The sequence below is a fragment of the Oncorhynchus mykiss genome, chromosome 31 (genome assembly GCF_013265735.2).
Source record: "Oncorhynchus mykiss isolate Arlee chromosome 31, USDA_OmykA_1.1, whole genome shotgun sequence".
Classification (NCBI taxonomy): Eukaryota; Metazoa; Chordata; class Actinopteri; order Salmoniformes; family Salmonidae; genus Oncorhynchus; species Oncorhynchus mykiss.
This window is the reverse complement of record NC_050571.1, coordinates 21,495,149-21,522,165: the sequence shown is the minus strand read 5'-3', so window position 1 is coordinate 21,522,165 and position 27,017 is coordinate 21,495,149. Positions and strand designations below refer to the sequence as shown.

General features: G+C 43.2%; 1 protein-coding gene across 1 annotated transcript in view; it reads right to left on the bottom strand.

Moving 5' to 3' along the window:
- Positions 1–27,017, bottom strand: part of LOC110504767 (X-linked interleukin-1 receptor accessory protein-like 2) — a 432,915-nt gene that overhangs the window by 26,877 nt on the left and 379,021 nt on the right. Inside the window, exons 7-8 of the mRNA XM_021583579.2 lie at positions 23,804–23,933; positions 13,524–13,669 (exon numbers count right to left, since the gene is read on the bottom strand). Of these exons, the coding sequence (XP_021439254.1) occupies positions 13,524–13,669; positions 23,804–23,933 (276 nt within the window). The remainder of the gene's footprint in view (positions 1–13,523; positions 13,670–23,803; positions 23,934–27,017) is intronic.

The following is a 27,017-nucleotide window of genomic DNA, read 5'->3' as shown; positions in this document are numbered from 1 at the left end:
AGTTTGTGAGTGCTTTTGGTGACAAGCCGAATTTCTTCAGCCTCCTGAGGTTGAAGAGGCACTGTTGCGCTTTCTTCACGATGCTGTCTGTGTGGGTGGACCAATTCAGTTTGGCTGTGATGTGTACGTCGAGGAACTTAAAACTTACTACCCTCTCCACTACTGTTCCATCGATGTGGATAGGGGGGTGTTCCCTCTGCTGTTTCCTGAAGTCCACAATCATCTCCTTAGTTTTGTTGACGTTGAGTGTGAGGTTATTTTCCTGACACCACACTCCGAGGGCCCTCACCTCCTCCCTGTAGGCCGTCTCGTCGTTGTTGGTTGTTGGTAAAACAAAAATGATATACATTTTCATATTCCATCTATCGTCATGACCACCATTGTGGCTGACGGATACCATTGTTCCAAAGTCCCTTTATTGCATGTTTAATGTTCTGAGGCTGGTTCTCCATAGTGAGAGGACAAAGGAATGTTGTCTGTGGCCTAAGATTTACCAGGGTCGTGAGGGGTCATAAAACCCCCACATCTCTCATAAAACCCCTAGATCTCTCCTCCTCTGTTGGGGGTGAGAGATAATCTGTAGGGTTGTGGTCTCCTGTAACCTGACCTGATCAGGACAGTCATGACAGCTGACAAGGTAAAAATCTGTTGTTCTGCCCCTGAACAAGGCAGTTAACCCACTGTTCCTAGCCCATCATTGAAAATAAGAATTTGATCTTAACTGACTTGCCGAGTTAAATAAAGGTTAAATAAAATACTGTAAGCCTACAGGAAAGTATGTACCCTCTGGCCCGGTGGGAAGAAAAAGTCATTATGCTACCCAATAATAGCGAAGCACCCTTTACTGGCTCAAACAGCTGACAAATCAGCCCGTTACCAACCCTTAGTAAACTTTTGGATATTTTTCTTTGTTGACCAGACACAATGCTATTTCACAGTAAACAAATGAACAACAGATTTTCAGCACGCTTATAGGGAAGGGCAAACATAGCACATACAAAAATGATTGATGATTGTCTGAGAGAAATTGATAATAAAATATTATGGGAGCTGTCTTGTTAGACTTCCCTGCAGCTTTTGAAATTATTGATAATAATCTGCTGCTGGAAAAACCTGTGTTATGGCTTTACATTCCCTGCTATATTGTGGATTCAGAGTTACCTGTCTTTCAGAATACAGAGCGTGTTCTTTAATGGAAGCCTCTCCAACATAATCCAGATGGAGCATTCCCCAAGGCAGCTGTCTAGGCCCCTTACTTTTTTCAATCTTAAAGCCTGTGTGTCTATGCATGTTGATGATTCAACATTATACACGCCAGCAAGTGAAATCACTGCAACACTTAACAACGAGCTGCAGTCATTTTAGAATGGGTGGCAAGAAATAAGTTAGTCCTAAATATTTAAAAAACAAAAAGCATTGTATGTGGGACAAATCATTCACTAAACCCTATACCTCAACTAAATCTTGTAATGAATAATGTGGAAATTGAGCAAGTTGAGGAGCCTAAACTGCTTGGAGTAACCCACGATTGTAAACTGTCATGGTCAAAACATATTGATGCAAAAGTAGCTAAGATGGGGAGAAATCTGTCCATAATCAAGCACTGCTCTGCATTCTTAACAAATCTATCAATAAGGCAGGCCCTAAAGGCCCTAGTTTTGTCGCATATGGACTACTGTCCAGTCTTGTAGTCAAGTGCCACAAAGAGGGATTTGGGAACATTACATTTGACCCAGAACAGGGCAGCATGGCTGAGCCTTAAATGTACACAAAGAGCTCACATGAATAATATGCATATCAATCTCTCCTTGCTCAAGAGAGACTTCATCACAACATGTATTTGTGAAAAGTATTGATATGCCAAATGTACCAAGTCTGTTTGAACTACAAGCACACAGCTCAGACACCCATGCATAACCCACAAGAGGTGTCTTCATAGTCCTCAAGTCGAGAACAGACTATGGGAGGCGCACAGTACTACATTTAACTAGGCAAGTCAGTTATTATTATTTTCAATGACAGCCTAGGAACAGTGTTTTAACTGCCTTGAGCAGTTAACATCGATTCCAACATCTATTCCAACGTATGCAAGCAGAAAGAAAACTGATAAAAATACACCTTATGGAACAGCGGGGACTGTGAAGAGACACACACACAGGCACAGACACACGTATACACACACAGAGTAACATATGCACTATACACACATGAACACATGGATTTTGTGTTGTAGATATGTGGTATTAGAGTAGTGGCCTGAGGGCATACACTTAATGTGTTGTGAAATCTGTTGTGAAATGTGTTGTAATGTTTAAAAAAATTATATATATAACTGCTTTAATGTTTTATAGAGAAACCTCAACTGAACTAAACTAATGTCCAAACAAATAGTACAGTGATCCATTCCTCCTTCCCACTACTATAAAAGCATTACTTAATATCCAGGGCAATCATTTGCTGAACGATATTCTCAAAACTGGAGCGCGAAGGATTGCTCATGTTTTATGGAGAATTAATTATTTATGGGCCAAATATTTGGATGCCCCCCCCCAACACCACCCTGTCTGATCTGTGCTTCCCAACATGCTATTCGTTAACATCTTTCCCTCAATTTGAAGGGCTATCTAAATGATACAGTTCACTGTATGCCTCTAAGCCTAAAGTTAATAGGTTCAAATTATGCTGCTTCCTCATTAATGGATATATTTGCTTGAGGGGCCGAAATAGGTTGTTTTCGTTGCGAAACGAGACACTTAAGCTACAACTTGAGATGATGACTCAGCTCTTTGGGAGGTTAGGAGGGTATTTGGGATGAATCTTTCATGCGATATTGTAACGTCAAATGGGTACCGTCTTTGATTCCATTAGAATGCTTTTGCCCTTTGTGACCTACTACAATACTGTGTTGGTGCAAACATATGTGGGATCTTAATTTGAGACGGTTTGCTACAGCAGGAAAATTATTATTATGTGGATTATAATTAATGGACATTTTTGTATGGGTTGTAAGGGAAAATCAAGTCTGAAATATCAAAGTGGAAATGACAAACTTCAGAAGTCTTTTTAAACCTCAAATGCACTACAAGTTTTACATTTCTTGCATTGTTCAGGAAGGTTCTGCTGCAACAGGGTAATCAAATTAAGATCCTACACCTGTGCAAAAAAAGAACACATGAAAAAAAAACATGTACATTTATCACATGTTTTTCCATCGTCATTTTTTTACCCCCGCACATTTTTATTTTCACCACCTCCAGCTACATCTGGCCTCCCATTCAGGGACCCACCAGGACCGACACTGTTTAGCTTTTGGCAAATTCCAAGCGGGCTATCATGGCTTTTACTGAGGTGTGGCTTTCGTCTGGCCACTCTACCATAAAGGCCTGATTGCTGGAGTGCTGCAGAGATGGTTATCCTTCTGGAAGGTTCTTCCATCTACACAGAGGAACTCTGGAGCCCTGTCAGAGTGGCCATCAGGTTCTTGGTCCCCTCCCTGACCAAGGCCCTTCACCCCTGATTGCTCAGTTTGGCCAGATCTAGGAAGACTCTTGGTGGTTCCAAGCTTCGTCCATTTAAGAATGATGGAGGCCACTGTGTTCTTTAAAAAAACATATATAATATGTTTATTATTTTCCAATAAAAAATAAATAAAAGAAGACAGCGATACAAACATTGACATTCATTGTACTGTTAAATGAGATGGTCAATTTAGAGGACAAAACAAAACTTAACTCACACATAAACAAAATAAAACTAAATCCTATTAGGTGGTACAGTCGTGGCCAAAGGTTTTGAGAATGACACAAATATTAACTTCCACAGAGTTTGCTGCTTCAGTGTCTTTAGATATTTTTGTCAGATGTTACTAAGGAATACTGAAGTATAATTACAAGCATTTCATAAGTGTCAAAGGCTTTTATTGACAATTACATGAAGTTGATGCAAAGAGTCAACATTTGCAGTGTCGACCCTTCTTTTTCAAGACGTCTGCAAACCGCCCTGGCATGCTGTCAATTAACTTCTGGGCCATATCCCGACTGATGGCAGCCCATTATTGCATAATCAATGCTTGGAGTTTGTCAGAATTTGTTGGTTTTTGTTTGTCCACCCGCCTCTTGAGGATTGACCACAAGTTCTCAATGGGATTAAGGTCTGGGGAGTTTCCTTGCCATGGAGCCAAAATATCGATGTTTTGTTCCCCGAGCCACTTAGTTAGCACTTTTGCCTTATGGCAAGGTGCTCCATCATGCTGGAAAAGGCATTGTTCGTCACCAAACAGTTCCTGGATGGTTTGTGAGTGAGCCCACTCCCTTCGCTGAGAAGCAACCCAACACATGAATGGTCTCAGGATGCTTTACTGTTGGCATGACACAGGACTGATGGTAGCACTCACCTTGTCTTCTCCGTACTAGCTTTTTTCCGGATGCCTCAAACAATCGGAGGGGGGATTCATCAGAGAAAATTACTTTACCCCAGTCCTCAGCAGTCCAATTCCTGTACCTTTTGCAGAATATCAGTCTGTCCTTGATGTTTTTCCTGGAGAGAACTGGCTTCTTTGCTGCCCTTCTTGACACCAGTCCATCCTTCAAAAGTCTTTGCCTCATTGTGCGTGCAGATGCACTCACAACTGCCTGCTACCATTCTTTGAGCAAGCTCTGTACTGGTTGTGCTCCGATCCCGCAGCTGAATCAACTTGCTGATCAGCTTGCTGGACTTTCTTGGGAGCCCTGAAACCTTCTTCACAACAACTTAACCGCTCTCCTTGAAGTTCTTGATGATGTGATAAATGGTTGATTTAGGTGCAATCTTACTGGCAGCAATATCCTTGCCTGTGAAGCACTTTTTGTGCAAAGCAATGATGACGGCACGTGTTTCCTTGCAGGTAACGATGGTTGACAGAGAAAGAACAATGATTCCAAGCACCACCCTCCTTTTGAAGCTTCCAGTATGCTATTCAATCTCAATCAGCATGACAGAGTGATCTTCAGCCTTGTCCTCGTCAACACTCACACCTGTGTTAACGAGAGAATCACTGACATGATATCAGCTGGTCCTTTTGTGGCAGGGCTGAAATGCGGTGGAAATGTTTTTTTGGGGGTTCAGTTCATTTGCATGGCAAAGAGGGACTTTGCAATTAATTGCAATTCATCTGATCATTCTTCATAACATTCTGGAGTATTTGCAAATTTCCATCATACAAACTGAGGCAGCAGACTTTGTGAATGTATAAGAAGACAAAATATAGTCATTACAAGCAGTGTAGTTAAGCCAAAAATATATAGAGTGGAGTACAGCACAGAGTAGCAGCAGATCATCAACCCAGATATGAAGTGGGACTAGACCATTTATCCAGTATTGGCTGCCATATTTTCTAAAACATTGGACTTCTATTGAAGGTATTATATCAAATCCTTTCCATATGTATTACATTCCCTAAATCCCATAACCACATTTCAAAGGTAGGTACAGTCTCCAATTTCCAAAATTGCAATATGAGCCTTTTGGCTAATAAAGTACAAAGAGAGACATCCTTCCCCTCCTGGTTATTCCCATCAACTGTACCAAACGGAGTGATCAATGGGTCTGGGGCTATAACTCTATCGAAGGCTTTAGATAAGTAATCAAAAATGAGAGCCCAGTAAGCATGTAACTTAGGACATGTCAAAAATAAGTGGGTCAACGTCCCCTCATCCTGCTTGCACCTCTCACACAGTGGTGAGGTGTCCGGGAATATTTTATGCAGTTTTACTTTTGAGTAACGTAACCTGTGTATCACCTTAAACTGAACAAGGTTGTGTCTGGCATTCACTGAACTGTGGTTTATATTCCTGAGAGCTTTCTGAACCAAGTTCTTGTTCCCAAGCCCTTTTAATAGTGTCTGTGGATACCTCTATGTGGGCCTGTAGCACATCATACAGTCTAGAGACTGACCCTTTTGAATGGGGTTTGACAAGGATCAAGCTATCTAATGTAGGACTATTTCTCTTAATGCCATACCGTGGGATATGTGTCCTTAAGAAATTCCTGATTTGGAGGTGTCTGAAAAAATGTGTTGTTGGCATGTTATACTTACCCTGTAATTGTTGAAATGAAGCTAACTGACCGTCAATGTATAAGTCACCAATTGTTGTGAGCCCCTTCTCTCTCCAATGTGAAAACACCATATCCAATGCAGCGTGAAAAGCATGATTCAAGCAAATCAATGTATACAGTAGGTATGTTAAGAAAATACCTAATCTGTTTCCAGATCCTAAGAGTATGACAAATGACTGGATTAGAGTCATAAATGTATCACATGTAATACATGTATCACTAGCCACTTTAAACTATGCCACTTTGTTTACATACTCATCTCATTTGTACATACTGTACTCGATACCATCTACTGTATCTTGCCTATGCTGCTCTGTACCATCACTCATTCATATATCCTTATGTACATATTCTTTATCCCCTTACACTGTGTACAAGACAGTAGTTTTGGAATTGTTAGTTAGATTACTTGTTGGTTATTACTGCATTGTCGGAACTAGAAGCACAAGCATTTCGCTACACTCGCATTAACATCTGCTAACCATGTGTATGTGACAAATAAAATTTGATTTGATTTGATTTGATTTAAATGGCTTTTTTTCACATATGTTGGACTATTACCAAGTGCAGGGAGAGAGGAACGTTGACAAGAGGCATGTTCAATCAAAAGCCATGAAGGCATATCATTCTGTCGCATCCCAGGTAAACTTTCCCTCCAGAAGACTTTATGTTCAGATTAGCAGCCCAATAATACAGTTTAAAGTGAGGAAGGCCAAATCCCCCCTCTATCTTGTACTTGCATGAATGCTTCTTTGAAATTCTGGCTTCCTCGTTAAGAGTAGCAAGGGGTTCCACGGCTATAGCGAAGACAGCAGGCGAAATAGGGTACCCTTGTCGGCAGCCCTTGAACAGGCAGAATGACTGCGACATTTCCTGATTGGTTACCACGGACGCCATTGGGTGTGCATAAATAATTCTTATCCAATTAATATATTCCTTTCCAAACCCGAAATGCTCCAGAACCGACATCACATACTTCCACTCAATCTGATCAAACGCCTTCTCTGCATCAAGAGCTATTACCACTGCCTCAACTTTATGATCATGATACATTACGTTGAAAAGGCGTCTCAAATTGTAGTATATACTGTATGTCGGCCCGGGATAAAACCTGTCTGGTCAGGGTGTATGATGTCAGAAATATATTTTTTCAATCGGTTTGCCAATATCTTTGTCAACATTTTATTTTCTATGGGGAGTAATGACACAGGGCGATAAGACAACATCTCCATGGATTCTCTATATTTTTTCAAAATTTGTGCTATTGTAGCCTCATACAGTGTTTGCGGGAGTTTGGCATTTTCTTTGGAAGGTTTAAATATTCGCAACATAAGTGGAGCTAGACTGGCACAGTACTTCTTATAGAATGCTATTACATATCCATCGGGCCCAGGGGCCTTGCTGTTTGGAAATTGTACTATCGCTGTGTTAATTACCTCCAAAGTTATCCCAGCATCGAGTGCAGCAGCTGCCCCCCGTCTAGTTTAGGAATTTCACATTCAGTGAGAAAACGTTCCATAGTTTGTGGATCAGTAGCATCGCATTTCGATCGATATAGCTCTGAGTAAAACTGCACAAAGCATTTATTAATATCCTGTGGTTCTGTTACTATTGTACCCTTCTTGTCTTTTATTTTGTGAATAGCTCTAGATGCCTGTACATGCCTTAGCTGTCTTGCAAATAATTGATGTGGTTTGTCACTCAGTTCAAAATAACTTTGTTGCGTTCTAGCAAGTAAAGAGCCCACCTGTTTCGAAAGGATGGTATTGTATTCATATTTCAACTTTGTGATCTTCTCAAGGACTGCATTCGAGGAATTCATCCTAAAAACATTATCCTGTTATCCTAACTCTCTTTTAATTTCTCTCAGCCTAGTATTAGTGTGTTTCTTCCTCTCTGATGTATAAGAAATAATGTAACCTCTAATCACAGCCTTTAGAGATCCCAAAGGGTGGAGTCGTCAACATCCCGGTGTCGTTACCTCCGAGGAAAAGGGCAATCTGCGCCTTCAAATACTGACAAAAAGTCTCATCTTTCAAAAAGTATGCGTCTAAGCGCCACGGTCGTCGACCTGTAGACACATTGTCGAGTTTCAGCACCATGGACAGAGGAGAGTGGTCCGTAATTAGAATAGGGTGATAGGTAACAGACGCAGCTGCTGAAATTTGTTTGGAGTCCAACAAAAAAATTGTAAATTCTGGAATATGATTTATGAACTGCCGAAAAGAAAGAATAATCCCTATCTGCTGGGTGCGTCAATCTCCAAATATCGACAATGTTGAGGTTTGTCATCAATGTATTTAGACAGACACTGACATTTGATTGTTGAAGTGACCTTGATAGCTGTTTATCTAAAAGAGTATCTAACGTAGAGTTAAAGTCACCTCCAACAATAACACTAGTATCCGAGATATTTGGTATGGCCTTAAATACCCTTTGAAAAAATGATGGATCATCGAAGTTGGGTCCACATAAATTGACAAAGGTTATTGGTTTCGAATTCAGTGTACCAGCCACAATAATATACCGACCATTAGGATCTGAAATCGAGGATGAGTAAACAAAAGGAATGTTTTTCCTTATCAGGATTGCTACTCCTAACATCTCACTCATAACATCTCACTCATCATATAAGTCCCTATTTCTGATCTTCTGATCGAAAAGACATTGACAGGAAATTCAAACGCATCCCTGGCCTGTATTTGGCCATTTAGCCGGTTGACACAGCCGTTCTGTATCCTCAGCCAGGGAGCTTGCTTGACAAGAAAAGATCGGTCTCTTTTGGGTTGTCAAACGTACATGTTGATCCCTCGACTGTCACCTTAAACCGGGTTGGGAAGAGGAATCCATCTCGGATGTTGGCCGCCCTGCATTTCTTGCGTAACTCATCATACTCTTTCCGCTGGTTCCTCACCTCCAAAGTAAGATCTGGGTAGAAAGACACCCTAGCTCCATTGTAGTTAATGGGGAACTTTGACTAGCCAGCTTGAGGATGAGATCCCTGGTCTGGGTATAGTGCAGCCGTGCGATGAATGGCCTTGGTGGCGCGCACTTGGCCAGCTTCGTTGCCTGTGATCTGTGTGCTCGGTTGATCAGGATGGCCGTTTTGAAGTGTTCACTCCCCAGCAATGCCGGTATCAGCTCCGAGACAAATTCAGTGGGTTTCCCTTTCTCAGTGTCCTCCTGGATCCCACATATTTGGATGTTCTGGCGTCGAGCATTTCCAATTGGACTTTTGTTGTCATTTTGGAACGTTGTGCACTGTTTCTCTATGTCCTTTAGCCTGGCCTCGTTGATCGACTGTTATCTTGCTTAGTGAGTTTATAGCAGTCACTAGGTCCCCACAGAGTAAGTTCTGTGGGGAACTCTTGGGAGCTAGCATCTTCAGCTAACTCCTCGTGGGTCGGCAATGTTGAAATTGGTTCGATGTCTATCTCATTCAAATCATCTTGTTTAGCGCCCCCTTTTTCGGGTGCCTTTTCCCTTTGTCATATTGCCAGACAATGTTTGAGAGAGGTTAAGATAAATATGAATTTGTTTAAAACTCTAGTAAAGCACGTCTACTCCATAGCACGCTCTATATCAATTTCGAGTCTCATAGCAAAGGGTCTGAATACTTGTGTAAATAATACTTTATTTTTAATACATTTGCAAAAAAAAATGTGGGGCATTGTGTGTATATTGATGAGTAAAAAAAAGATGTAATACATTTTACAATAAGGCTGTAGCGTAAAAAATGTGGAAAAAGTCAAGGAGTCTGAATACTTTCAGAATGCACTGTATGTGTTGGGTTCTGATGGGGTATGAGAGTTGAACTAAGTTCATGAGGCATTCAAGGGTTTGTCCTTTATTTTTACTATTTTTAATTTGTGGAATTTCTTTCCTTCTTAACGAGCCAACCAGTTGTGTTGTGATAAGGTAGGAGAGTATACAGAAGATAGCCCTATTTGGTAAAAGACCAAGTCCATGTTATGGCAAGTACAGCTCAAATAAGCAAAGGGAAACGACAGTTCATCATTACTTTAAGCCATGAAGGACAGTCAATATGAACCATTTCAAGAACTTTGAAAGTTTCTTCAAGTGCAGTCGCAAAAACCATCAAGCGCTATGATGAAACTGGCTCTCATGAGGACCACCACAGGAATGGAAGACCCAGAGTTTCCTCTGCTGCGGAGGATAAGTTCATTAGAGTTAACTGCCAGACACATCTCAACATCAACTGTTCAGAGGAGACTGTGTGAATCAGGCCTTCATGGTCGAATTGCTGCAACGAAACCACTACTAAAGGATTGATTAAAGGACATTGATAATAATAAGAGACGTGCTTGTTCCAAGAAACACAAGCAATGGACATTAGACCGGTGGAAATCTGTCCTTCGGTCTGGAGTCTTTTCATTCCAACCGCCATGGTTTTGTGAGACGCAGTGTGGGTGAACGGATGATATCTTGTATTTCCCGCTGTAAAGCATGGAGGAGGAGGTGTTATGGTGTGGGGGTGCTTTGCTGGTGACACTGTCTGTGATTTATTTAGAATTCAAGGCACACTTAACCAGCATGGCTACCACAGCATTCTGCAGCGATACACCATCCCATCTGGTTTGGGCTTAGTGGGACTATTACTTGTTTTTCAACAGGACAATGACCCAACACACCTCTAGGCTGTGTAAGGGCTATTTTACCAAGAAAGAGAATGATGGAGTGCTGTATCAGATTACCTGGCCTCCACAATCCCCCGACCAAATTGTGATGGTTTGGGAGGAGTCAGACCACAGAGTGAAGGAAAAGCAGCCAACAAGTGCTCAGTATATGTAGGAAATCCTTCAAGACTGTTGGAAAAGCATTCCAGGTGAAGCTGGTTGAGAGAATGCCAAGAGTGTGCAAAGCTGTCATCAAGGCAAAGGGTGGCTATTTGAGGAATGTCAAATATAAAATATATTTTGTTTTGTTTTACTTTTTTGGTTACGACATGGTACCATATGTGTTATTTCATAGTTTTGATGTCTTCACTATTATTCTACAATATAGAATATATATATATATATATATATATATATATATATATATATATTTTTTTTTAAACCTTGAATGAGTAGGTGTTCTAAATATTTTGACCGGTAGTGTATATCGTTAATTTCTAAGTCCAAAAATGGATGTAGCAACAGGCACTTCACACAGCAGAACTATGTCGCCATTTGAGCGTGATCAATTAACCTGCCCCTCGAAAAATGTATTATGTCCACGGTTCTGTGAATGTCCTGCAAAATCTTTCCCTTGTCCCACATTTGGGCTTTTTGGATACTACTGCAACATGTTAACACCATCTTTTCAGATAACATTATTTCAACCCCACAAAGTAAGATTTTCACAGTTGGAGTTTCTTATATCTGAAACTGCAAATTAGACTTTCACTTTCACAAGTAGAATTGCAAGTTCACACATATGAAACTGCAACTTTGATTTTCGCATGTGAACATTTTTCAACCACTCCAGAAATGTCTTGTTAACAAACTATAGTTTTGGAAAGTCGGTTAGGACATCTACTTTGTGACACAAGTAATTTGTCCAACAATTGTTTACAAACAGATTATTTCTCTGTATCACCCAGTGGGTCAGAAGTTTACATACACTAAGTTGACTGTGCCTTTAAACAGCTTGGAAAATTCCAGAAAATTATGTCATGGCTTTAGAAGCTTCTGGTAGGCTAATTGACATAATTTGAGGTTGGATTGGAGGTGTACCTGTGGATGTATTTCAAGGACTACTTTCAAACTCAGTACCTCTTTGCTTGACATCATTGGAAAATCAAAAGAAATCAGCCAAGACCTCAAAATTCTTTTTTGAGACCTCCACAAGTCTGGTTCATCCTTGGGAGCAATTTCCAAAAGCCTGAAGGTACAACGTTCAACTGTACAAACAATATTACGCAAGTATAAACACCATGGGACCACACAGCCGTCATACCGCTCAGGAAGGAGATGCATTCTGTCTCCTAGAAATGAATGTACTTTGGTGTGAAAAGTGCAAATCAATCCCAGAACAACAGCAAAGGACCTTGTGAAGATGCTGGAGGAAACATGTACAAAAGTATCTATATCCACAGTAAAACGAGTCCTATATCGACATAACCTGAAAGGCCGCTCAGCAAGGAAGAAGCCACTGCTCCAAAACCAGCATAAAAAAGACAGACTATGGTTTGCAACTGCACATGGGGACAAAGATCATACTTTCTGGAGAAATGTCCAGTTCTATTTTTGATGAAACAAAAATAGAACTGTTTGGCGATAATGACCATTTTTATGTTTGGAGGAAAAAGGGGGAGGCTTGCAAGCCGAAGAACACAATTTCAACCGTGAAGCACAAGGGTGGCAGCATCATGTTGTGGGGGTGCTTTGCTGCAGGAGGGACTGGTGCACTTCACAAAATAGATGGCAGCATGAGGCAGGAAAATTCTCAAGACATCAGTCAGGAAGTTAAAGCTCGGTCGCAATCTTTATTTTTATTTTACCTTTATTTAACTAGGCAAGTCAGTTAAGAACAAATTCTTATTTACAATGACAGCCTAGGAACAGTGGGGAACAGTGAACTGCCTGTTCAGGGGCAGAACGACAGATTTGTACCTTGTCAGCTCGGGGGTTTGAACTTGCAACCTTCCGGTTACTAGTCCAACGCTCTAACCACTAGGCTACCCTGCCGGGTGGGTCTTCCAAATGGGTCTTCCAAATGGACAATGACCCCAAGCATGCTTCCAAAGGTGTGGCAAAATGACTTAACAACAACAAAGTCAAGGTATTGGAGTGGCCATCACAAAGCCCTGACCTCAATCCAATAGAAAATGTGTGGGCAGAACTGAAAAAGCTTGTGTGAGAAAGGAGTCCTACAAACCTGTCTCAGTTACACCAGCTCTGTCAGGAGGAATGGGCCAAAATTCACCCAACTTATTGTGGGAAGCTTCTAGAAGGCTACCTGAAGCATTTGACCCAAGTTAAACAATTTAAAAGGCAATGCTACCAAATACTAATTGAGTGTATGTAAACTTTTGTGATGAAATAAATAAAAGCTGAAATAAATAATTCTCTCTACTATTATTCTGACATTTCACATTCTTAAAATAAAGTGGTGATCCTACCTGACCTACGACAGGGAATTTTTACAAGGACTAAATGTCAGGAATTGTGAAAAACTGAGTTTAATGTATTTGGCTAAAGCTAAGCTGTATGTAAATTTCCGACTTCAACTGTAGCATGACACAGAGTATTAGACAAGTGAAGAATTGGGGTTCTAATTGGTCAGTGCCCAAGTCGGCAAAGGGTATTATGCCATGACGCCGCACCCCTCCCAAGGGAGACATTACCCATAAATCTGTCTGCCTAAAGTGTTACTGTCACAGCAGTATTATCAGCAGACAGCAGTGGTGTTGAGGCCTGGCCTACCTCTTTTCTGCAGGATGGCGCTGCCGCTCCTCCGTCCAATGTGGTTCTCCACATAGCAGGTGTAGTTTCCCAGGTCCGTCTCCTCTACCGCGTCGAAGGTTAAGGACAGCTCCACCTCCTTTTCCCCCAAGTGTTCCTTCAGCACCCTGTGTAGAAGAAGAGGAGGAGGAGGGAGGAGAGAGAAGAACCTCAGGGGAGGTAACATAGCTTAGAGTATACAGGTCACCACTGAGGTACATAGTGAGGGGGTGGAGATACACCTCATATAGTGGTCTGTTTTCAGAGACAGGCCCTGGTTTCACAATGCAGCTAACAAGAGTTCAGCGCAGAGGTCATACTCGTCAGGCAGAGATTCTTTCCCCATTACAGTGGAGCTGGAGATCAAACACACACACACACACACACACACACACACACACACACACACACACACACACACACACACACACACACACACACACACACACACACACACACACACACACACAGGGAGGGGGGAGGGAGACATTGCGGCATCCACACCTGTACATCCACATTAGGAAGGATAATTGTCACACCCTGACCATAGTTTGCTTTGTATGTTCTATGTTTTGTTTGGTCAGGGTGTGATCTGAGTGGGCATTCTATGTTGGATGTCTTGTTGTCTGTTTCTGTGTTTGGGCCTGATATGGTTCTCAATCAGAGGCAGGTTTTAGTCATTGTCTCTGATTGGGAGCCATATTTGTTTTGTGTTGGGTTTTGTGGGTGATTGTTCCTGTCTTTGTGTTTGTTACACCAGATAGGGCTGTTTTCGGTTTTTCACGGTTCTTGTTTTTGTATATTGTTCTATTGTCATCTTTATTAAAGATGTATCAAAATAACCACGCTGCGTTTTGGTCCGCCTCTCCTTCAACAGAAGAAAGCAAGGGCAAGGGTTGCTACACATGGGAGGAGATCCTGGCTGGAAAGGATCGCCTTCCATGGGAACAGGTGGAGGCTGCTAGGAGAGCAGAGGCAGCCGGAGAGAGGAGCCGGCGATATGAGGGAACACGGCTGGCAAGGAAGCCCGAGAGGCAGCCCCAAAATGTCTTGGGGGGCGGCACACTGGAAGTATGACGAAGCCAGGTAGGAGACCTGCGCCAACTTCCTGTGCTTACCGGAGGGCGAGAGAGACCGGGCAGGCACCGTGTTATGCGGTGGAGCGCACGGTGTCCCCAGTGCGGGTGCATAGCCCGGTGCGGTACATACCAGCTCCGCGTATTGGCCGAGCTAGAGTGGGCATCGAGCCAAGTGCCATGAGGCCGGCTCTACGCATCTGGTCTCCAGTGCGTCTCCTTGGGCCGGCTTACATGGCACCAGCCTTGCGCACGGTGTCCCTGGTTCGCCTGCATAGCCCAGTGCGGGCTATTCCACCTCGCCGCACTGGCAGGGCGACCAGGAGCATTCAACCAGGTAAGGTTGGGCAGGCTCGGTGCTCAAGAGCTCCAGTGCGCCTGCACGGTCCGGTCTATCCGGTACCACCTCCACGCATCAGCCCTCCGGTGGCAGCTCCCCGCACTCGCCCTGAGGTGTGTGTCCTCGGCCCAGTACCACCAGTGCCGGCACCACGCACCAGGCCTACAGTGCGCCTCGCCTGTCCACATTAGGAAGGATAATGATGTACCTCCACGCTATGCTGTACCTCCACGCTAGGAAGGATAATGATGTACTAAAATGTCAGCCATCCCCTCCGGCTCCATTCTAAATGTTAGTAAGGATAATGCTGTACATCCATGCCAGGAAGGATAATGCAGCACATCCACATCAGGAAGGATAATGCTGTACCTCCACACAAGGAAGGATAATGCTGTACATCCACACCGGGAAGGATAATGCTGTACATCCACGTTAGGAAGGATAATGCTGTACCTCCACGCTAGGAAGGAGGACGCAGTTCTAGAGGTGAGAGGAAGGCGTAATACATCATTAGTGGCTCGGCTGGAAGAAAACAAAACCAGCGCAGAGGCGTGAAAACTCTCCCCCACAAGAGCACTTCAAAACCTCCAAATGAAAATAAAGAGCAGGTCTTTGCAGTGCCACTGAGAAGGACTGATGTGATGTGGCGATTTGTGATAGAGGTCATTCTGAATGATGAGCTACTTGCTAAAATTCCCCATCAGAAGAGAATATTCATAGTCAGGCACACGCATATGTTCACTTGGACCATCACAAACACACACACAGACAGACACACATACACGCCCACAAACACACAATATGCACACAGTCCATTTCTCTCTTCCTCTTTCTTTCTCTCCAGCTCTTTCTCCCTCTCAATTTCAATTTTTAATTTAAGGGCTTTATTGGCATATGTTGACATTGCCAAAACAAGTGAAGTAGATAATAAACAAAAATTAACAGTAAACATTACACTCACGTAAGTTCCAAAAGAATAAAGACATTTCAAATGTCATATTATATCTATATACAGTGTTGTAACGACGTGCAAATAGTTAAAGTACAAAAGGGAAAATAAAAAAACAAATATGGAAAAAGGAGGAAGGGAAGCGCTACTAAGGTACACAATAGTATATTTTGGTAGATAGAAGGTGCTCTTTGGTAAAAGGGGTAATATTGGTCAACAAAAAGAAAGGAGGACCAAGGCACTCTTCATATAATTGATTAAAATGCCTTTATTAGTACGGCATGTTCAATAGAAACAAAGTTTTTTTAAAACCAACACGTTTCAGCTGCATGGCCTTCATCAGGGAGTACAAAAAAAGGAGTACAAGGTCCTCTTTTAAACAGCTTATCAATTAGCCCTAATTGGAAGAGGGAGTGGTTACACAATTGATTGGACACACCTAGTAAGCAATACTATACACATTGAAATACTGTAGCTATGTTATCATAAAAATACAACTAGAAGTATCAGAACACTAAAAGGTAGTTCTAACCTTAAATATGACTGGGAGAAGTGTCAAGAATAAGAAAGCTAAATATTCCACAGTCCACTAGTCCACTAGAACACAGCAAAACATGAACAACAACAGTCTAACCATAGCTGAGGGCAATAGAGCAAAATGTCCACTAGATGACAGCAAATGGACCTATCACGACCCTACAGGAAGGGTGAGAAATCCATATCTTCATTTAAATCAGGGTATTTAGTGGCCTGTAGTTTGTAAATTCAAAAACTTTCCTTTTGGTTTAACTGTTTAAGACGGTCCACTTTTCTAATAGAGGCCGGAATATGACCAATACCCATAGCTTGTAGGGAGGCAGGGTTGCCATGGTGTAGGGACTTGTAGTGCCTTGCCATGGTGTAGGGACTTGTAGTGCCTTGCCATGGTGTAGGGACTTGTAGTGTCTTGCCATGGTGTAGGGACTTGTAGTGCCTTGCCATGGTGTAGGGACTTGTAGTGCCTTGCCATGGTGTAGGGACTTGTAGTGTCTTGCCATGGTGTAGGGACTTGTAGTGCCTTGCCATGGGGTAGGGACTTGTAGTGCCTTGCCATGGTGTATGGACTTGTAGTGCCTTGCCATGGTGTAGGGACTTGTAGGGACTTGTAGTGCCTTGCCATGGGGTAGGGACTTGTAGTGCCTTGCCATGGTGTAGGGACTTGTAGTGTCTTGCCATGGGGTAGGGACTTGTAGTGCCTTGCCATGGTGTATGGACTTGTAGTGCCTTGCCATGGTGTAGGGACTTGTAGGGACTTGTAGTGCCTTGCCATGGGGTAGGGACTTGTAGTGCCTTGCCATGGTGTAGGGACTTGTAGTGCCTTGCCATGGTGTAGGGACTTGTAGTGCCTTGCCATGGTGTTAGGACTTGTAGTGCCTTGCCATGGTGTAGTCTTCATTGCCTACCCGTATGGCGTACTTGTGTTCCGCTAAGCTGTCTTGAAGGCGGTCTTGAAGCCATAAGCTCTAAGAGATGTCCTACCCTAAATGACAAATTAGTCCACAGTTATCTTGTCTTGATCACAAACCCAAGGGTTCTTTTAAATGTAACCATTGCAACCATTGCAGTAATATTGTACAGAAGAAGTATTTTGTTGACACAGCTTCCAAAAGGGAGTATTACGTCAAGCATTTCATTAACTGCAAAACCACTCATGTCATCTATAGATTGGAATGTCCACAGTGCAAGGTGTTCTACATTGGAAGGACAAAGAGATGCCTTCAAGACCGCATAGCGGAACACAAGTACGCCATATGGGTAGGCAATGAAGACTACCCCATGGCAAGGCACTACAAGTCCCTACACCATGGCAAGGCACTACAAGTCCTTACACCATGGCAAGGCACTACAAGTCCCTACACCATGGCAAGGCACTACAAGTCCCTACACCATGGCAAGGCACTACAAGTCCCTACACCATGGCAAGACACTACAAGTCCCTACCCCATGGCAAGGCACTACAAGTCCCTACCCCATGGCAAGGCACTACAAGTCCCTACACCATGGCAAGGCACTACAAGTCCCTACACCATGGCAAGGCACTACAAGTCCCTACACCATGGCAAGGCACTACAAGTCCCTACACCATGGCAAGACACTACAAGTCCCTACACCATGGCAAGGCACTACAAGTCCCTACACCATGGCAAGGCACTACAAGTCCCTACACCATGGCAACCCTGCCTCCCTACAAGCTATGGGTATTGATCATATTCCGGCCTCTATTAGAAAAGTGGACCGTCTTAAACAGTTAAACCAAAGGGAAAGTTTTTGGATTTACAAACTACAGGCCACTAAATACCCTGGTTTAGATGAAGATATGGATTTCTCACCCTTCCTGTAGGGTCGTGATGTCCTCTAGCTCTATTGCCCTCAGCTATGGTTAGACTGTTGTTGTTCATGTTTTGCTGTGTTCTAGTGTACTATGGAATATATTGCTTTCTTATTCTTGACACTTCTCCCTGTCATATTTAAGGTTAGAACTACCTTTTAGTGTTCTGATACTTCTAGCTTGGAGTTGTATTTTTATGATAACATAGCTACAGTATTTCAATGTGTATAGTATTGCTTACTAGGTGTGTCCAATCAATTGTGTAACCACTCCCTCTTCCAATTAGGGCTAATTGATAAGCTGTTTAAAAGAGGACCGTGTACTCCTTTTTTTGTACTCCCTGACAAAGGCCATGCAGCCGAAACGCGTTGGTTTAAAAAAAACTTTGTTTCTATTGAACATGCCGTACTAATAAAGGCATTTTAATTAATTATATGAAGAGTGCCTTGGTCCTCCTTTCTTTTTGAAAAACATAAATATGGGTTGTATTTACAATGGTGTTTGTTCTTCACTGGTTGCCCTTTTCTTGTGGCAACAGGTCACAAATCTTGCTGCTGTGATGACACACTGTGGTATTTCACCCAATAGATATGGGAGTTGATCAATATTGGATTTGTTTTTGAATTCTTTGTGGATCTGTGTAATCTGAGGGAAATGTGTGTCTCTAATATGGTCATACATTGGGCAGGAGGTTAGGAAGTGCAGCTCAGTTTCCACCTCATTTTGCAGGCATTGTGCACACAGCCTGTCTTCTCTTGAGAGCCAGATCTGCCTCTCTCTCAGATTGCATTAGTCCACCAGGAGCATTGAGAGAAACTGGGTCAGAGTGTCTTACTGCACTAACCTGACCTAGACTTCTTTGTATGAAATCTCAGACATATTTCTACTGAAAACTGGCACCTCCTTTGTTCATAGGGTTATTAGAGCCTCTTAAATAAGTAGCCTTTTCCCCTCTCCCTTCTTAGTCATCATTCTTGGCTGTTCACCAATTGTGCAGAAAGAAAATTCCAGTCTGCCTGTGAACAAATAACTCCTCTCTGCTCTGTACCGTATCTCTATATCTCCGCCTCTAGCCATTCATGTGATAATATCTGCTTTTCTTAGTTAATTTCAGTCACTTTCCCATCTCATCTGCACAACTGTAGAGACATCCAGCCTCGTTTTGTTGGCGAGAGAGAGAGAGACATTGGTTGGTTTTGGTTTGGCCATGTGCTGGTGGGGCGGCTCTAGGCATAAGTGGTCACTTAGGGCCTCAAGCTGCTAGGGGGTCCCCAACCTAGGAACTCAGTTCGGGGTCAGTTGAACAGTACATCAACAGAACGTTTGAAATTTGGTTGTGCATCAGTCATTTTTCTCTTGTTATGTCAGTCACTGACATTTACTTAATTAGCCATGTCAGCAAAACATTTAAATAATATAGTCAGCTGTCTGAACTTGTAGCAAATCTAATTTCATTGCTCACATACACGTGTTTAGCAGATGTTATTGCGGGTGTAGCAAAATGCTTGTGTTTCTAGCTCCAACAGTGTAGTAATATTTGACAAGTAAACAAATCTAAAGTAAAGGAATAGAATTAAGAATATATAAATATTTGGACAAGCAATGTCAGAGCAACATAGACTAAGATACAGTAGAATAGAATAGAATACAGTATATACATTTGAGATGAGTAATGCAAAATATGTAAACATTATTAAAGTGACAAGTATCCACTACTGTTGTGTTGTCTGCAAACTTGATGATTGGCTGAATACCTCCAGCAGTAGATAGTAGAGTTAGAATTGGAGTGGTGGGTTCTGGTGTGGAGTCAGTTCAGTTGTTTTGAAATCCATTGTGTACTTTATTACTTTAATATGCTACTGGCTACTCCAGGCTGGTGAGATGATGCTACTGCCTACTCCAGGCTGGTGAGATGATGCTACTGCCTACTCCAGGCTGGGGAGTTGATGCTACTGCCTACTCCAGGCTGGTGAGATGATGCTACTGCCTACTCCAGGCTGGTGAGATGATGCTACTGCCTACTCCAGGCTGGTGAGATGATGCTACTGGCTACTCCAGGCTGGGGAGTTGATGCTACTGGCTACTCCAGGCTGGGGAGTTGATGCTACTGCCTACTCCAGGCTGGTGAGATGATGCTACTGCCTACTCCAGGCTGGTGAGATGATGCTACTGCCTACTCCAGGCTGGTGAGATGATGCTACTGGCTACTCCAGGCTGGGGAGTTGATGCTACTGCCTACTCCAGGCTGGTGAGATGATGCTACTGCCTACTCCAGGCTGGTGAGATGATGCTACTGCCTACTCCAGGCTGGTGAGATGATGCTACTGGCTACTCCAGGCTGGGGAGTTGATGCTACTGCCTACTCCAGGCTGGTGAGATGATGCTACTGCCTACTCCAGGCTGGTGAGATGATGCTACTGGCTACTCCAGGCTGGTGAGATGATGCTTCTGGCTACTCCAGGCTGGGGAGTTGATGCTACTGCCTACTCCAGGCTGGTGAGATGATGCTACTGCCTACTCCAGGCTGGTGAGATGATGCTACTGCCTACTCCAGGCTGGTGAGATGATGCTACTGGCTACTCCAGGCTGGTGAGATGATGCTACTGGCTACTCCAGGCTGGTGAGATGATGCTACTGGCTACTCCAGGCTGGGGAGTTGATGCAACTGGCTACTGGGGAAGTGATGCTACTGGCTACTGGGGAAGTGATGCTACTGGCTACTGGGGAAGTGATGCTACTGGCTACTGGGGAGGTGATGCTACTGGCTACTGGGGAAGTGATGCTACTGGCTACTGGGGAAGTGATGCTACTGGCTACTGGGGAAGTGATGCTACTGGCGAAGTGATGCTACTGGCTACTGGGGAGGTGATGCTACTGGCTACTGGGGAGGTGATGCTAATGGATACTGGGGAGGTGATGCCAAATGCTACTGGGCAGAAGATGCTACTGGCTACTGGGTAGAAGATGCTACTGGCTACTCTAGGCTGGGAAGTTGAGACAATTATTTGTCATTTGATAGGAGCGGTTACATTTGCATGACAGCTATGTGGTAATTACTAGCTTTATGTGGTAATTACTAGCTTTATGTGGTAATTACTAGATTTATATGGTAATTACTGTACGTGCTTTATGTGGTAATAACTTGCTTTATATGGTAATTACTAGCTTTTTGTGGTAATTACTAGCTTTATGTGGTAATTACTAGCTTTCCAACTTTCCCATCTCATCTGCACAACTGTAGAGACATCCAGCCTCGTTTTGTTGGCGAGAGAGAGAGAGACATTGGTTGGTTTTGGTTTGGCCATGTGCTGGTGGGGCGGCTCTAGGCATAAGTGGTCACTTAGGGCCTCAAGCTGCTAGGGGGTCCCCAACCTAGGAACTCAGTTCGGGGTCAGTTGAACAGTACATCAACAGAACGTTTGAAATTTGGTTGTGCATCAGTCATTTTTCTCTTGTTATGTCAGTCACTGACATTTACTTAATTAGCCATGTCAGCAAAACATTTAAATAATATAGTCAGCTGTCTGAACTTGTAGCAAATCTAATTTCATTGCTCACATACACGTGTTTAGCAGATGTTATTGCGGGTGTAGCAAAATGCTTGTGTTTCTAGCTCCAACAGTGTAGTAATATTTGACAAGTAAACAAATCTAAAGTAAAGGAATAGAATTAAGAATATATAAATATTTGGACAAGCAATGTCAGAGCAACATAGACTAAGATACAGTAGAATAGAATAGAATACAGTATATACATTTGAGATGAGTAATGCAAAATATGTAAACATTATTAAAGTGACAAGTATCCACTACTGTTGTGTTGTCTGCAAACTTGATGATTGGCTGAATACCTCCAGCAGTAGATAGTAGAGTTAGAATTGGAGTGGTGGGTTCTGGTGTGGAGTCAGTTCAGTTGTTTTGAAATCCACTACTGGCTACTCCAGGCTGGGGAGTTGATGCTACTGGCTACTCCAGGCTGGGGAGTTGATGCTACTGCCTACTCCAGGCTGGTGAGATGATGCTACTGCCTACTCCAGGCTGGTGAGATGATGCTACTGCCTACTCCAGGCTGGTGAGATGATGCTACTGGCTACTCCAGGCTGGGGAGTTGATGCTACTGCCTACTCCAGGCTGGTGAGATGATGCTACTGCCTACTCCAGGCTGGTGAGATGATGCTACTGCCTACTCCAGGCTGGTGAGATGATGCTACTGGCTACTCCAGGCTGGGGAGTTGATGCTACTGCCTACTCCAGGCTGGTGAGATGATGCTACTGCCTACTCCAGGCTGGTGAGATGATGCTACTGGCTACTCCAGGCTGGTGAGATGATGCTTCTGGCTACTCCAGGCTGGGGAGTTGATGCTACTGCCTACTCCAGGCTGGTGAGATGATGCTACTGCCTACTCCAGGCTGGTGAGATGATGCTACTGCCTACTCCAGGCTGGTGAGATGATGCTACTGGCTACTCCAGGCTGGTGAGATGATGCTACTGGCTACTCCAGGCTGGTGAGATGATGCTACTGGCTACTCCAGGCTGGGGAGTTGATGCAACTGGCTACTGGGGAAGTGATGCTACTGGCTACTGGGGAAGTGATGCTACTGGCTACTGGGGAAGTGATGCTACTGGCTACTGGGGAGGTGATGCTACTGGCTACTGGGGAAGTGATGCTACTGGCTACTGGGGAAGTGATGCTACTGGCTACTGGGGAAGTGATGCTACTGGCGAAGTGATGCTACTGGCTACTGGGGAGGTGATGCTACTGGCTACTGGGGAGGTGATGCTAATGGATACTGGGGAGGTGATGCCAAATGCTACTGGGCAGAAGATGCTACTGGCTACTGGGTAGAAGATGCTACTGGCTACTCTAGGCTGGGAAGTTGAGACAATTATTTGTCATTTGATAGGAGCGGTTACATTTGCATGACAGCTATGTGGTAATTACTAGCTTTATGTGGTAATTACTAGCTTTATGTGGTAATTACTAGATTTATATGGTAATTACTGTACGTGCTTTATGTGGTAATAACTTGCTTTATATGGTAATTACTAGCTTTTTGTGGTAATTACTAGCTTTATGTGGTAATTACTAGCTTTCCAACAAGAGGATGAAATCTTATCATCTTTCAGAAGTAGCAGTCTGCTACTTCCAACAAGCCCGGATTTACCCTGAATTAAATTGTTACGTGATTAGTTTCTCATTGTGTGCATGAGGAATTTCCCCTCTGTCCATTTAGACTGTAGTACAAATCCTGGAGCTGATATCGAAGCAGAAATCCCCTCCCGCTGATGGAGGTATTATGCTGTCAGTCACAGTGGACAGCACAGGATGTGGCAGTGGAACATCACACTCCTAATGAAGCTGGATGATTTTTCAGACCTACAAGACATTACTCCACAACCCTAATGGGCATAATATGCTAGTGTCAGTCACATCCACACTGGTTTCTGTATATAACCAGAAACTAGACACTTCCACGATCAGAAACAGAGAAAGAGGAAAAGTTTGCAGTGATAGATTATATACAGTACCTGACTTCACTTTCTTTAATGTGACCTGCCAGCTCCTCCACAAACTTCTCCCCCTTCATCCAGTAGATGATGTGTCTAGACTCCCCGCTGTAGCCAAAGAAGGCCTTACAGTCTAGACTGAGGGGCATACCTGGAATGACAAAGAAGGCAACATTTGACAAGCGCACATTTACCTGAAAGAACTGAGAAAAGAACCCACTGGCAGACACACATACACATGTATACACAGACACATAAGTGCACACACACACACACACGCACACGCACAAGCTCCAAGCTCCATCACAAACTCCTTTGAACAACACTGTCAACTAAAACGACTGCCCATTTCAAATAACACACCATCATGCCCCATCTTGGCCCAACATGGTGGTGGGTCCACAACATCCTAGGCTGAGTGTGTAATAAGGTGGGGTCCTGTAATGCTTTGTTTATTGAGTGCAGGCTAGGTGCCCCCTGGCATCACAGGGAAAAATCTGCTGCATCCAACCAGCCGAGGGGTCTCTACAGACACACAGGGCCAAACAAGTCAGTTGGTTGGTTCCAAACACCACGCGTATGACAAGCTACAGTAATGCCTGCCAGTCCGGCATCTCCAGAAATCAAAGGCTAGGATTACTGTGATGATCCAAGAAAACAAGTGACCCCTTCTGCCACCCCCCATCGTTCTCCTCCACTCCCCCAGGTTGTTTGAGGAAGCATCACTTTGGATTTAAAAAATGTGTTTTTGGCAGCAGAGTGTGTGTGTGTTTGTGTGAGTGTGTTTGCTCTTCCCATGTTCACAGGGGTATGGGCTAATGAGGTGTGGCAGGTTAGTCTTTGCAGATGGCTCCGAAGGTCTTACAAGGTAGTAAAAGCGGTCACACGTCGAGCCGTTTGGATAAACATCGGAATCAACATGACTTTGTGCTGTAGAGCTGACAGCTCCGAGAGAGGGCTGGAGACGTATGATCTGTGCAGCTGTCTGGAACCTGTCGTTAACGGCAACTGTAACGATAAACAACTCTCAAAAACAATACTCTTAAAAACCCGCCTCTTGCCCATTTTTTTCATTTGCTGAAGATTATGTAAATCAAATAAAGCAATTAAGTGCCAGTGAACCTGTTTCTCTCTCTCTCTCTCACTCTGTCTCTCTCTCTCAATTCAATGGCTTTATTGGCATGGGAAACATATGTGTACATGCCAAGGCAAGTGAAGTAGATAAAAAACAAAAGTGAAATGAACAATACAAATTAACAGTAAACATTACACTCACAAAAGTTCCATAAGAACAATGACATTTCAAATGTTATATTATGTCTATATACGCTGTTGTAACGACGTGCAAATAGTTAAAGTACAAAATATGGGTTTGTTCTTGTCACGTGTGCTCTCTCTCCGGCCTCTAGGTCACCAGGCTGCTTGTTATGGCACACACCTGTTACCATCATTACGCGCACCTGCGCATCATCAGACTCACCTGGACTCTATCACCTCCCTGATTACCTTCCCTATATATATATGTCACTCCGTTTGTTTCCTTCCCCAGGCATTATTGTTTCTGTTCCAGTGTTAAGTCTGTGCGTTGTTCGTGTTTCTTGTTTAGTGTTGCGTTTATTTATTAAAACACTCACTCCCTGAATGAGCTTCCCGACTCTCAGCGCAAATCTTTACAGTTCTTCACTGGTTACCCTTTTCTTGTTGGTTACAAATCTTGCTGCTGTGATGGCACACTGTGGTATTTCACCCAGTAGATATGGAAGTTTATCAAAATTGGGTTTGATTGTGTAATCTGAGGGAAATATGTGTCTCTATGGTCATACATTTGGAAGAAGTGCAGCTCAGTTTCCACCTCATTTTGTGGGTAGTGCGCACATAGCCGGTATTCTCTTGATAGCCAGGTCTGCCTATGGCAGCCTTTCTCAATAGCAAGGCTATGCTCACTGAGTCTCTACATAGTCAAAGCTTTCCTTAAGTTTGGGTCAGTCACAGTGGGCAGGTATTCTGCGACTGTGTACTCTCTGTTTAGGGCCAAATAGCATTCTAGGTTGCTGTTCTTTTGTTAATTCTTTTCAATGTGTTAAGTAATTATCTTTTAGTTTTCTCATGATTTGGTTGGGCCTAGTTGTGTTGCTGTCCTTGGGCTCTGTGGAGTCGTGTTTGTGAACAGAGCCCCAAGACCAGCTTGCTTAGGGGACTCTTCTCCAGGTTCATCGCTCTGTAGGTGATGGCTTTGTCATGGAAGGTTTGGGAATCACTTCCTTTTAGGTGGTTGTAGAATTGAACGGTTATTTTCTAGATTTTGATAATTAGAGTATCGGCCTAATTCCGCTCTGCATGCAGTATTTGTTTTACGTTGTACACAGAGGATATTTTTGCTATATATGTTGAAGACATTAAGGCTCAAACTGCATCCCTGTCACGACTTCACGAAGTCGGTCCCTCTCCTTGTTCGGGCGGTGTTCGGCGGTCGACGTCAGCGGCCTTCTAGCCATCACTGATCCATTTTCCATTGGTTTTATCTTGTCGTCTTTCACACCTGGTTCCAATCCCATCAATTAGATGTTGTGTATTTAACCCTCTGTTTCCCCTTATGTCCTTGTCGGAGATTGTTTGTATGTGATGTGCATGTTTTATGTTGGTGTGCGACGGATTTTGTTCCCACTTTGTTATTTTGTACATTTTGGTTTTTGGAGTTTTATCAGCATTTATTAAACAACTCCGTTTTTACTAAGTTCGTTCTCCTGCACCTGACTTCCCTGCCACCAACACGCACCACATTACAATCCCTATCTCACCCCATGGTCCTGTGGAAAGAAATTGTTTTTTTCCCATTGTAACCGCACACTTGTTTGTGTACATGGATTTTATGTTGTCTGTTTTTCCCCCAATACCACTTTCCATTCATTTGTGTAGCAGACGCTCATGCCAAATTGAGTCAAAGGCTTTTTTTAAATCAAAGCATGAGAAGACTTTACCTTTGTCTTTTTGGTCAATTAGGGTGTGCAGGGTGAATGTGGTTTGTCATACGGTAATTTGGTAAAAAGCTAATTTGACAGTTGCTCAGTACATTGCTTTCACTGAGGAAATGTACGAATCTGCTGTTAATGATAATGTAGTGGATTTTTCCAAGGTTGCTGTTGACGCATATCTCATGGTAGTTATTGGGGTGAAATTTGTCTCCACTTTTGTGGATTGGGGTGATCAGTCCTTGGTTAAAAATATTGGGGAAGAT